The sequence below is a fragment of the Scyliorhinus canicula genome, chromosome 3 (genome assembly GCF_902713615.1).
Source record: "Scyliorhinus canicula chromosome 3, sScyCan1.1, whole genome shotgun sequence".
NCBI classification, from domain to species: Eukaryota; Metazoa; Chordata; class Chondrichthyes; order Carcharhiniformes; family Scyliorhinidae; genus Scyliorhinus; species Scyliorhinus canicula.
The window spans coordinates 9225456-9239724 of NC_052148.1; the positions used below are offsets into that span (position 1 = coordinate 9225456).

The following is a 14269-nucleotide window of genomic DNA, read 5'->3' on the forward strand; positions in this document are numbered from 1 at the left end:
TACCTGGGAGTGGTTGAAATTATTGGATGTTTGAAGTAATTCTGCTTTGATTTCTTCAATCTTCCTCCTGTCCTCTTCAGCCAGGATTGCGAGTGGGCCAGGAGACTGCATTCGCAGCTTCATCTGTCCCTGACCTAGATCAAAAAGATGTGGTTAGGTTCTGCTCACCCGAGCCCTCAGTATCACCCCTCCCTGTCCCCCACAAGACTGAGTACATTGTGCTTCTTCAATAAAGCACCTGGCCATTTGGTTAGTCTGAGGCTGTGTGGCTGGGACGCCTCACGTTATCACTCCGATAATATCTGGTGTTCCCACACACTGCATCCCCCCCTACCCCAGATACAGAGTAAAGCTCCCACTACACCTCCCATCAAACACTCCCAGGACAGGTACAGCACGGGGTTAGATACAGAGTAAAGCTCCCACTACACCTCCCATCAAACACTCCCAGGACAGGTACAGCACGGGGTTAGATACAGAGTAAAGCTCCCTCTACACTGTCCCCATCAAACACTCCCAGGACAGGTACAGCATGGGGTTAGATACAGAGTAAAGCTCCCTCTACACTATCCCCATCAAACATTCCCAGGATAGGTACAGCACGGGGTTAGATACAGAGTAAAGCTCCCTCTACACTGTCCCAATCAAACACCCCCAGGACAGGTACAGCACAGAGTTAGATACAGAGTTAACTCCTTCTACACCGTCCCCATCAAACTCTCCCAGGACAGGTACAGCACGGGGTTAGATACAGAGTAAAGCTCCCTCTACACTGTCCCCATCAAACACTCCCAGGAAATGAAATGAAAATCGCTTATGGTCACAAGTAGGCTTCAAATGAAGTTACTGTGAAAAACCCCTAGTCACCACATTCCGGCGCCTGTTTGGGGGGGGCTGATACGGGAATCGTACCGTGCTGCTGGCTAGCCTTGGTCTGCTTTCAAGGCCAGCGATTTAGCCCTGTGCTAAACAGCCCCTAAACAATCCCCATCAAACACTCCCAGGACAGGGACAGCACGGGGTTAGATACAAAGTAAAGCTCCCTCTACACTGACCCCATCAAACACTCCCAGGACAGGTACAGCACGGGGTTAGATACAGAGTAAAGCTCCCTCTACACTGCCCCCATCAAACACTCCCAGGACAGGTACAGCACGGGGTAAGATACAGAGTAAAGCTCCCTCTACACTTTCCCATCAAACACCCCCAGGACAGCTTGTTACCTGGTGATGAAAGTATAAACAGGAAGTGAAAACAAGGATTTCCAAGGCTGCTGATTGATTCTCTCACCGTGTATTCTGCGTATCCCTTTGTCTGCTGTGCTGATGTGATTACTTTCCAGTGTTGCAGGACTCTGATCTCGGAGCAGGCTGGATACTCGTGCAGCTAATGAGTCAGTACTGCTGTCCTCCTCAAGTCCGCCACCTGCCCTGCTGTCGTCTCTGAGCACGTGGGCCCTCTCAGGATGGCCAGTGAATTGAGGAAGGGACAGGGGTGTTCGTGGTTTGGACGCAGTCAGTTTGATGGGGTGCGAGGAGGATCCAGAAAAGTCTGCCCGTTGCACAGTGCCCGATCGAGCAGTAGTGGCCCAGCTACACCCCTCAGGTTCAGCTCTGCCCACACGGGGAACCAAGGCTGGCTGTGTCGCCCCTTCTCCGCCTGCAGTTATGGCTCGTCTCTCGAAGGACTCCTGCCAATCCCCCTCTCCTGGGAGTGTGTGAGCAACGCTGCTGGTATTCCAGACCGTGGGAGGTGTCCTGTGACCTTTACCAACTCCTGTTCTGGGACCTTCCCCGAAAAGCCTGTCAGACCTTGGACTTGTGACTGCCCATTGAGGTAGAAACTCACTCTCTTCATCCTTCGCCAGCGTTGCAATCTCGTCGCTATTGGAGTTGAGTTTATTTGGAAGGAAGTGTGAAGTGATGGAGCCCTGCTGGTTGGTCAGAGGAGTTCTTGTTTCACCGAGCAGCTTACGGATCTCAGTCAGAGTCTTCAAACCGATGAATTCATCCTCCTGGTGCGGGTGAGAGAGTCTCCAGCTGCGTGTGCTGGGTGAGAAGGCCTCCACCCCCTCTCCAATCACTTGGACACCAGAAGCAGGAGCTGCAGAGGGCACTCTCTTGCTGCCAGGGGAGGGGCAGAATGGCCCGGGCTCCCGAGTGACAGCATCAGGGACGCTTTCAAAACCGTGTGAAGGCCGCCCAACTCTCCTGGAAACAGCCTTGGAGTTCAGGCTCGCTGTCGCATTCAGCAATGGAAGGCTTGGCTTGCCTTCCCCTTCAGGGAAGTGGTCCGTGAGCGGCTGCGTGTCGCCTGCATGCTGGTTGAAGTCTAGCTGTCTGGTGACAGAAGGACACACAAAGCTGCACTGACTGACAGCTGGTTGTGAGACCAGCCCCGGTGACAAATCGGTACGATTCGGGGTGTCCTGGCCTCTGTCAGAGCCCATGGCAATGGACGTGCTGTGGGTCAGGGTATCAGTGTTGAAACTGCATCTTGAAACATGATCCAACAAAGAGGGTCCTGCGATTTAAAGATCAGCATCAGCAAATTAACAACATCTAAAGATCTACCTCTCAGTGTTAATAAAACAATTATAAAATCATAGCATTTTTATTTTTCGGAAAATAGGAGTGGAAAATATGATCCTTTTTCCTGGTGGCTGGGAGCAAGGTTTTTTGAATAACTGAGCGGTCATACAGACCAGCTTGGGCCCTGGTCTATAGTTTATTAGCTCACCTCAGCAGGGGCGACAGTTGTCAATTTCTCTCCCAGAAAATAAGATTAATTTATTCATTAGCCGGATGTGTGCATCACTGGGAAGGCATGCAATTCTCCATGTTCCCAGTTACATCATCAGATGGTGGTGTGAAACATTTTCTGGAACTGCTACAGACCTTGTGCTGTAGTTGGCAACAGACAGCATTGATGAGGAAGTGAATATCATGGTCAATAATGGTCAGATTCACCCCCCGTGGTCAAAGGGATGGAGTGGGCGACAGGAAAACAAGTCAATACCTTTAGCTTTTGCAATATTTAACAGGAGGAATTTTCTATTCATCCGACATAATGTCAGAGGAGCAGATCGAGAGGTCAGAATCGAGAGCGGACGAGAGGAGGTGGTGAAGAGGTAGAGTTGAGAGTCATCAGTACGTGGAAGCTAGTTTTGTTCAAGACTGGAATGAATAACTTCTTGGCAACAAATTAATTAAAGGGAGAGGACATATAAAAGGAATGTTTTGCAAGTTCAGACATCTGTGACATGAAATCATAAATAAACCTTACTGGACAGACACTCCAACCTCACTCTTCACTGAACAGACACTCCAATCTCACTCTTCACTGAATAGACACTCCAACCTCACTCTTCGCTGATCAGACACTCCAATCTCACTCTTCACTGAATAGACACTCCAACCTCACTCTTCACTGAATAGACACTCCAACCTCACTCTTCGCTGATCAGACACTCCAATCTCACTCTTCACTGAATAGACACTCCAATCTCACTCTTCACTGAACAGACACTCCAATCTCACTCTTCACTGAATAGACACTCCAACCTCACTCTTCACTGAATAGACACTCCAGACTCACTCTTCACTGAACAGACACTCCAATCTCACTCTTCACTGAACAGACACTCCAATCTCACTCTTCACTGAATAGACACTCCAATCTCACTCTTCACTGATCAGACACTCCAACCTCACTCTTCACTGAACAGACACTCCAATCTCACTCTTCACTGAATACACTCCAATCTCACTCTTCGCTGATCAGACACTCCAATCACACTGTTCACTGAATAGACACTCCAACCTCACTCTTCGCTGAATAGACACTCCAACCTCACTCTTCACTGAACAGACACTCCAATCTCACTCTTCACTGAATAGACACTCCAACCTCACTCTTCGCTGATCAGACACTCCAATCTCACTCTTCACTGAATAGACACTCCAACCTCACTCTTCACTGAATAGACACTCCAACCTCACTCTTCGCTGATCAGACACTCCAATCTCACTCTTCACTGAATAGACACTCCAATCTCACTCTTCACTGAACAGACACTCCAATCTCACTCTTCACTGAATAGACACTCCAAACTCACTCTTCACTGAATAGACACTCCAGACTCACTCTTCACTGAACAGACACTCCAATCTCACTCTTCACTGAACAGACACTCCAATCTCACTCTTCACTGAATAGACACTCCAATCTCACTCTTCACTGATCAGACACTCCAACCTCACTCTTCACTGAACAGACACTCCAATCTCACTCTTCACTGAATACACTCCAATCTCACTCTTCGCTGATCAGACACTCCAATCACACTGTTCACTGAATAGACACTCCAACCTCACTCTTCGCTGAATAGACACTCCAACCTCACTCTTCACTGAACAGACACTCCAATCACACTCTTCACTGAATAGACACTCCAACCTCACTCTTCGCTGAATAGACACTCCAAACTCACTCTTCACTGAACAGACACTCCAATCTCACTCTTCACTGAATAGACACTCCAACCTCACTCTTCACTGAATAGACACTCCAATCTCACTCTTCGCTGAATAGACACTCCAATCTCACTCTTCACTGAATACACTCCAATCTCACTCTTCACTGAACAGACACTCCAACCTCACTCTTCACTGAACAGACACTCCAACCTCACTCTTCACTGAACAGACACTCCAACCTCACTCTTCACTGAATAGACACTCCAATCTCACTCTTCACTGAATAGACACTCCAATCTCACTCTTCGCTGAATAGACACTCCAATCTCACTCTTCACTGAATACACTCCAATCTCACTCTTCACTGAATAGACACTCCAACCTCACTCTTCGCTGAATAGACACTCCAACCTCACTCTTCACTGAATAGACACTCCAACCTCACTCTTCACTGAATAGACACTCCAACCTCACTCTTCACTGAACAGACACTCCAACCTCACTCTTCACTGAACAGACACTCCAACCTCACTCTTCACTGAACAGACACTCCAATCTCACTCTTCACTGAACAGACACTCCAATCTCACTCTTCGCTGAATAGACACTCCAATCTCACTCTTCACTGAATAGACACTCCAATCACACTCTTCACTGAACAGACACTCCAATCACACTCTTCACTGAATAGACACTCCAATCTCACTCTTCACTGAATAGACACTCCAACCTCACTCTTCACTGAATAGACACTCCAATCTCACTCTTCCCTGAATAGACACTCCAACCTCACTCTTCACTGAACAGACACTCCAATCACACTCTTCACTGAATAAACACTCCAATCTCACTCTTCGCTAAATAGACACTCCAATCTCACTCTTCACTGAACAGACACTCCAATCTCAGTCTTCACTGAATAGACACTCCAATCACACTCTTCACTGAATAAACACTCCAATCTCACTCTTCGCTAAATAGACACTCCAGACTCACTCTTCACTGAACAGACACTCCAATCTCACTCTTCACTGAATAGACACTCCAATCTCACTCTTCACTGAACAGACACTCCAATCTCACTCTTCACTGAATAGACACTCCAATCTCACTCTTCACTGAATAGACACTCCAATCTCACTCTTCACTGAACAGACAATCCAATCTCACTCTTCACTGAATAGACACTCCAGACTCTCTCTTCACTGAACAGACACTCCAATCTCACTCTTCACTGAATAGACACTCCAACCTCACTCTTCACTGAACAGACACTCCAATCTCAGTCTTCACTGAATAGACACTCCAATCTCACTCTTCGCTGAATAGACACTCCAACCTCACTCTTCGCTGAATAGACACTCAACCTCACTCTTCACTGAACAGACACTCCAATCTCACTCTTCACTGAATAGAGACTCCAACCTCACTCTTCACTGAATAGACACTCAACCTCACTCTTCGCTGATCAGACACTCCAATCACACTCTTCACTGAACAGACACTCCAACCTCACTCTTCACTGAACAGACACTCCAATCTCACTCTTCGCTAAATAGACACTCCAGACTCATTCTTCACTGAATAGACACTCCAATCTCACTCTTCACTGAATAGACACTCCAATCACACTCTTCACTGAATAGACCCTGGGGCAGCAGGGTAGCATGGTGGTTAGCATAAATGCGTCACAGCTCCAGGGTCCCAGGTTCGATTCCCGGCTGGGTCACTGTCTGTGTGGAGTCTGCACGTCCTCCCCCTGTGTGCGTGGGTTTCCTCCGGGTGCTCCGGTTTCCTTCCACAGTCCAAAGATGTGCGGGTTAGGTGGATTGGCCATGCTAAATTGCCCGTAGTGTCCTAATAAAAGTAGGGTTAAGGGGGAGGTTGTTGGGTTACGGGTATTGGGTGGATACGTGGGTTTGAGTAGGGTGATCATGGCTCGGCACAACATTGAGGGCCGAAGGGCCTGTTCTGTGCTGTACTGTTCTATGTTCTATGTAGACACTCCAATCACACTCTTCACTGAATAGACACTCCAACCTCACTCTTCACTGAACAGACACTCCAACCTCACTCTTCACTGAATAGACACTCCAACCTCACTCTTCGCTGAATAGACACTCAACCTCACTCTTCACTGAACAGACACTCCAATCACACTGTTCACTGAATAGACACTCCAATCTCACTCTTCACTGAATAGACACTCCAATCACACTGTTCACTGAATAGACACTCCAACCTCACTCTTCACTGAATAGACACTCAACCTCACTTTTCACTGAATAGACACTCAACCTCACTCTTCGCTGATCAGACACTCCAATCTCACTCTTCACTGAATAGACACTCCAACCTCACTCTTCACTGAATACACTCCAATCTCACTCTTCAGTGAATAGACACTCCAACCTCACTCTTCACTGAATAGACACTCAACCTCACTCTTCACTGAACAGACACTCCAATCACACTGTTCACTGAATAGACACTCCAACCTCACTCTTCACTGAATAGACACTCCAATCTCACTCTTCACTGAATAGACACTCCAACCTCACTCTTCACTGAATAGACACTCCAATCTCACTCTTCACTGAATAGACACTCCAATCTCACTCTTCACTGAATAGACACTCCAATCTCACTCTTCACTGAATAGACACTCCAATCTCACTCTTCACTGAATAGACACTCCAATCTCACTCTTCACTGAATAGACACTCCAATTTCACTCTTCACTGAATAGACACTCCAATCTCACTCTTCACTGAATAGACACTCCAATCTCACTCTTCACTGAATAAACACTCCAATCTCACTCTTCGCTAAATAGACACTCCAATCTCACTCTTCACTGAACAGACACTCCAATCTCAGTCTTCACTGAATAGACACTCCAATCTCACTCTTCACTGAATACACTCCAATCTCACTCTTCACTGAATAGACACTCCAACCTCACTCTTCGCTGAATAGACACTCCAACCTCACTCTTCACTGAATAGACACTCCAACCTCACTCTTCACTGAATAGACACTCCAACCTCACTCTTCACTGAACAGACACTCCAATCTCACTCTTCGCTGAATAGACACTCCAATCTCACTCTTCACTGAATAGACACTCCAATCACACTCTTCACTGAATAGACACTCCAATCTCACTCTTCACTGAATAGACACTCCAACCTCACTCTTCACTGAATAGACACTCCAATCTCACTCTTCACTGAATAGACACTCCAACCTCACTCTTCACTGAACAGACACTCCAATCACACTCTTCACTGAATAAACACTCCAATCTCACTCTTCGCTAAATAGACACTCCAATCTCACTCTTCACTGAACAGACACTCCAATCTCAGTCTTCACTGAATAGACACTCCAATCACACTCTTCACTGAATAAACACTCCAATCTCACTCTTCGCTAAATAGACACTCCAGACTCACTCTTCACTGAACAGACACTCCAATCTCACTCTTCACTGAATTGACACTCCAATCTCACTCTTCACTGAACAGACACTCCAATCTCACTCTTCACTGAATAGACACTCCAATCTCACTCTTCACTGAATAGACACTCCAATCTCACTCTTCACTGAACAGGCACTCCAATCTCACTCTTCACTGAATAGACACTCCAGACTCTCTCTTCACTGAACAGACACTCCAATCTCACTCTTCACTGAATAGACGCTCCAACCTCACTCTTCACTGAACAGACACTCCAATCTCAGTCTTCACTGAATAGACACTCCAATCTCACTCTTCGCTGAATAGACACTCCAACCTCACTCTTCGCTGAATAGACACTCAACCTCACTCTTCACTGAACAGACACTCCAATCTCACTCTTCACTGAATAGAGACTCCAACCTCACTCTTCACTGAATAGACACTCAACCTCACTCTTCGCTGATCAGACACTCCAATCACACTCTTCACTGAACAGACACTCCAACCTCACTCTTCACTGAACAGACACTCCAATCTCACTCTTCGCTAAATAGACACTCCAGACTCATTCTTCACTGAATAGACACTCCAATCTCACTCTTCACTGAATAGACACTCCAATCACACTCTTCACTGAATAGACCCTGGGGCAGCAGGGTAGCATGGTGGTTAGCATAAATGCTTCACAGCTCCAGGGTCCCAGGTTCGATTCCCGGCTGGGTCACTGTCTGTGTGGAGTCTGCACGTCCTCCCCCTGTGTGCGTGGGTTTCCTCCGGGTGCTCCGGTTTCCTTCCACAGTCCAAAGATGTGCGGGTTAGGTGGATTGGCCATGCTAAATTGCCCGTAGTGTCCTAATAAAAGTAGGGTTAAGTGGGGAGGTTGTTGGGTTACGGGTATTGGGTGGATACGTGGGTTTGAGTAGGGTGATCATGGCTCGGCACAACATTGAGGACACTCAACTCACTCTTCACTGAACAGACACTCCAATCTCACTCTTCACTGAATAGACACTCCAACCTCACTCTTCACTGAATACACTCCAATCTCACTCTTCAGTGAATAGACACTCCAACCTCACTCTTCACTGAATAGACACTCAACCTCACTCTTCACTGAACAGACACTCCAATCACACTGTTCACTGAATAGACACTCCAACCTCACTCTTCACTGAATAGACACTCCAATCTCACTCTTCACTGAATAGACACTCCAACCTCACTCTTCACTGAATAGACACTCCAATCTCACTCTTCACTGAATAGACACTCCAATCTCACTCTTCACTGAATAGACACTCCAATCTCACTCTTCACTGAATAGACACTCCAATCTCACTCTTCACTGAATAGACACTCCAATTTCACTCTTCACTGAATAGACACTCCAATCTCACTCTTCACTGAATAGACACTCCAATCTCACTCTTCACTGAATAAACACTCCAATCTCACTCTTCACTGAACAGACACTCCAATCTCACTCTTCACTGAATAGACACTCCAATCTCACTCTTCACTGAATAGACACGTCAATGTCACTCTTCACTGAATAGACACTCCAGACTCACTCTTCACTGAATAAACACTCCAATCTCACTCTTCACTGAATAGACACTCCAATCTCACTCTTCACTGAATAGACACTCCAATCTCACTCTTCACTGAATAGACACTCCAATCTCACTCTTCACTGAATAGACACTCCAATCTCACTCTTCACTGAATAGACACTCCAATCTCACTCTTCACTGAATAGACACTCCAATCTCACTCTTCACTGAATAGACACTCCAATCTCACTCTTCACTGAATAAACACTCCAATCACACTCTTCACTGAACAGACACTCCAACCTCACTCTTCACTGAACAGACACTCCAACCTCACTCTTCACTGAACAGACACTCCAATCACACTCTTCACTGAATAGACACTCCAATCTCACTCTTCACTGAATAGACACTCCAACCTCACTCTTCACTGAATAGACACTCCAACCTCACTCCTCACTGAATAGACACTCCAACCTCACTCTTCACTGAATAGACACTCCAATCTCACTCTTCACTGAATAGACACTCCAATCTCACTCTTCACTGAATAGACACTCCAACCTCACTCCTCACTGAATAGACACTCCAATCTCACTCTTCACTGAATACACTCCAATCTCACTCCTCACTGAATAGACACTCCAATCTCACTGTACAATGACTAGACACTCCAGCCTCACTCTTCACTGAATACATTCCAATCTCACCGTCCACAGAGTACAGACACTCCAACCTCATTCCTCACTGAACACACACTCCAACCTCACCCCTCACTCAATACAGGCACCATAGCCAAATGTACTGCCCGAGGTCTTACCTTCTGCATCCTGAAATCCTTTTGTTGTTTCTGCAACTGCCTGTCTCAGTCTTTTCAACTCCACTGGGGTAAAATCCAGCTGTCTCGATGGTCCTTTGGGCCCTAATATGCTCCCTGGTGACTGGTTAATTCCCAGATTCTGTAGATAGATCTGAGGACCATAAAATATGTTGTGTCAGAATATGCAGTTAATTAAGAGTAGTCCCCCACCTCCCAAAGGCTTCTTCTGACCGTTGGGTCATCTGGGACATGGTACCACAGACTCTGGCCACAGTCCTGCTACAGGTCTGCACCCAATGTTTTCCTGCCTCCTTTTTGTTGCTCCTCGCCAGCCCAGTGCTCACCCTGCTGAGACCTTCTTCATCTGTGAAACCACGTGATGAACATGGTTATACTGGCTGGAGGAGCCCTGGGGATTGGAGGTGACATATCAACATGACAGAAAGCATGGAAGAGGAAGAATTGGAATATTTTGGCATTGCCAAGTTGTAATTATTGGGGTAGTGCAAGAATCAGTACTTGGGCCTCAGCTACTTACAATCCATATTGAAATAAACTGAAATGAAAATCGCTTATTGTCACAATTAGGCTTCAAATAAAGTTACTGTGAAAATCCCCTAATCGCCACATTCCGGCGCCTGTTCGGGGAGGCTGGTTGGGGAATTGAACCGTGCTGCTGGCCTGCCTTGGTCTGCTTTCAAAGCCAGCTCCTTAGCCCTGTGCTAAACCAGCCCTGTGCTAAACCATGCGTTAGGTGAGGAGACTGGGGGCAATGAATCCATGTTTGCTTAAGATACAGAGGCACGGTGAGAAAGTCAGCTGTGAGAAAGAAGATGAAGCAGGGGGAAGGATTTTAACTTTCTCGGCTCATGAGGAGTGGCAGGGTGCGGGTCGCTCAGATAAACACAACAGCTTCCCTGTTTGGAAGAATACGCTTGGTTTCCAATCGGGCAGCAAGAATCCGGAGGTGGTTGCAGGAACTATAGTACAGATAGAATGGATAAACCATATCGTCACGTGCCACTTGACATCATCTGTGTTTCATGGCACCTGAAGACAGGTTGATGGAAATAGGTCTATCATACTTTGTCATAAAGAACAAAGAAAAGTACAGCACAGGAACAGGCCCTTCGGCCCTCCAAACCCGTGCCGACCATGCTGCCCGTCTAAACTAGAATCTTCTCCACTTTCTGGGTCCGTATCCCTCTATTCCCATCCTATACATGTATTTGTCCAGATGCCCCTTAAATATCACTATTGTCCCTGCTTCCACCACTTCCTCTGGCAGCGAGTTCCAGGCACCTACTACCCTCTGTGTAAAAAACTACATCACCTCTCAACCTTGCCCCTCGCACCTTAAACCTATGCCCCCTAGTAATTGACCCGTCTACCCTGGGAAAATGTCTCTGACTATCCACTCTGTCTATGCCCCTCATAATTTTGTAGACCTCTATCAGGTCGCCCCTCAACCTCTGTCATTCCAGTGAGAACAAACCGAGTTTATTCAACCGCTTCTCATAGCTAATGTCCTCCATACCAGGCAACATCCTGGTAAATCTCTTCTGCACCCTCTCTATAGCCTCCACATCCTTCTGGTAGTGTGGCGACCAGAATTGAACACTATACCCCAAGTGTGGCCTAACTAAGGTTCCATACAGCTGCAACATGACTTGCCAATTCTTATACTCAATGCCCCGGTCAATGAAGGCAAGCATGCCGTATGCCTTCTTGACTACCTTCTCTACCTGTGTTGCCCCTTTCAGTGACCTGTGGACCTGTACACCCAGATCTCTCTGACTTTCAATACTCTTGAGGGTTCTAACATTCACTGTATATTTCCTACCTGCATTAGACCTTCCAAAATGCATTACCTCACATTTGTCCGGATTAAACTCCATCTGCCATCTGGTCGCCCAAGTCTCCAAACGATCTAAATCCTGCTGTATCCTCTGACAGTCCTCATCGCTATCTGCAATTCCACCAACCTTTGTGTCGTCTGCAAACTTACTAATCGGTTTCCTAATCTAAAAGATCATTGAACTATATGACAGAGATAAAGTGGGCACTGCATTTAATTAAATATAATTACATAAAATGTACATCACAGAAACAGACCGTTCAGCCCAGTCAGTCTATATTGGCATTTATGCTCAGCTCAAGTCTCCTCCCATCCTTGTTCTTCTAATGTGATCGACAAAACCTTATATTTCCTGTGCTAGCTTCAATTCAGCTGTACTGTTTGCCTCAACCCCCCCCCCCCCCCCCCTCTGACAGCAATGTCTGAATCATGATATTTTTGTTCTATTAATAATAGTATTGTAATAATCTTTATAATTGTCACAAGTAGGCTTACATTAACATGCAACAAAGTTACTGTGAAAAGCTCCTAGTCGCCACATTCCGGCGCCTGTTCGGGTACACAGAGGGAGAATTCAGAATGTCCAATTCACCTAACAGCAAGTCTTTGGGGACTTGTGGGAGGAAACCGGAGCACCCGGAGGAAATCCACGGACACACGGGGAGAACATGCAGACTCCTCAATGACAGTGGCCCAAGCCGGGACCCTGGAACTATGAAGCAACAGTGATACCCACTGTACTGCCCTTATGATCAACTTCAAAATGATCACATGAAAATTATTGCAGAGAAAACATCTGTCTTTTGAATGTGTGTGTGTGTGAGAGTGAACATGTGCTTGTGTGTGTGTGTGTGTGTGTGCGTATGTGAGAGTGTGTGTGAGTGAGAGCGAGTGTGTGTGTGAGAGGGTGTGCGTGCAAATGAGAGTGTGTGTGTGTAGGAGAGTGAATGAATGTGTGTTGGTGAGTGCAAGTGAGTGAGTGAGACAGTGTGTGTGTGGATGTGTGAGTGTGTGTGAGAGAGTGAGTGTGATAGAATGAGAGAGTAAGAGTGTGTGAGTGTGTGTATGTGTGAATGAGAGTGTGCGTGTGAGAGTGAGTCAGTGAATGAGAGTGAATGAATTTGAGAGAGAGTGTGTGTGTGTGTGTGAGAGAGAGTGAGTGCGAGGAGAGAGTATGTGTGTGTGTATGGGAGAGTGAGTGCGAGAGTGTGTGAATGAGAGTGAGCGAGTGTGAGAGTGAGTGAGAGAGAGTGTGCGTGGATATGAGAGTGAGTCAGTGAGTGAGTGAGTTTGAGAGAGATTCTGTGTGAGTAAGTGATTGAGTGTGTATGCGGGTGTGAGGGTAGGGGTTCTGAGTTTGAGAGAGAGTGAGTGAGTGTGAGAGAGTGTGTGTTTGTGAGTAAGGGAGTGTGAGTGAGTTTGAGAGAGAGCATGTGTGTGTAAGTGATTGAGTGTGTATATGCGTGTGAGAGTGGGGTTTATGAGAGGGAGTTTGAGAGAGTGTGTGAGAGGGAGCAGAGAGGAGTGTGAGAGAGTGGATGTGAGAGAGTGAATAAGTGAGTGTGAGAGTGAGTGAGTGTGGGAGAGGGTGGATTTGAAAGAGTCAGTGAACGAGAGTAACTGAGTCTGAGAGTGTGTGTATGTAAGAGAGAGAGTGTGTGAAGCGTGTGTGTGAGAGGGAGAAAGTGTGCGAGAGAGAGGGTGGGCGTGGGAGAGGGTCAGTGAACAAGAGTAACTGAGTCTGAGAGAGTGTGTGTGCGTGTATGTGACAGTGAGTGTGTGAAGCATGTGTGTGTGAGAGAGAGGGAGAGAGAGAGTGTGTGTGTGTGTGTGTGTGTGTGTGTGTGAGAGAGAGGGTGGGCGAGAGACAGTGAGTGAATGTGTTTCTGTGTGGGCGTGTGGGTGAGCGAGTGAGTCAGTGAGTGAGAGTGCGTTAGTGTGTGTGTAAGTGATTGAGTGTGTATGCGTGTGTGAGAATGGGGGTGTGTGAAAGTGAGTTTGAGAGCGTATGAGAGAGAGAGAGAGGAGAGGGGTGTGACAGAGTGGATGTGAGAGTGAATAAGTGAGTGAGATCAAGTGAGTGTGAGAGCGAG

The 14269-nt window shown here is 46.8% G+C and overlaps 1 protein-coding gene across 5 annotated transcripts in view; it reads right to left on the bottom strand.

The window, feature by feature from the left end:
* alms1 (ALMS1 centrosome and basal body associated protein) overlaps positions 1–14269 on the bottom strand; it is a 116199-nt gene that overhangs the window by 65088 nt on the left and 36842 nt on the right. For all 5 annotated transcript variants that reach the window (XM_038793103.1, XM_038793104.1, XM_038793102.1 and 2 more), the window contains 3 exons: positions 10319–10469; positions 1291–2523; positions 4–134 (listed from right to left, as the gene is read on the bottom strand). In XM_038793103.1, coding sequence (XP_038649031.1) covers positions 4–134; positions 1291–2523; positions 10319–10469 — 1515 coding nt within the window. The remainder of the gene's footprint in view (positions 1–3; positions 135–1290; positions 2524–10318; positions 10470–14269) is intronic.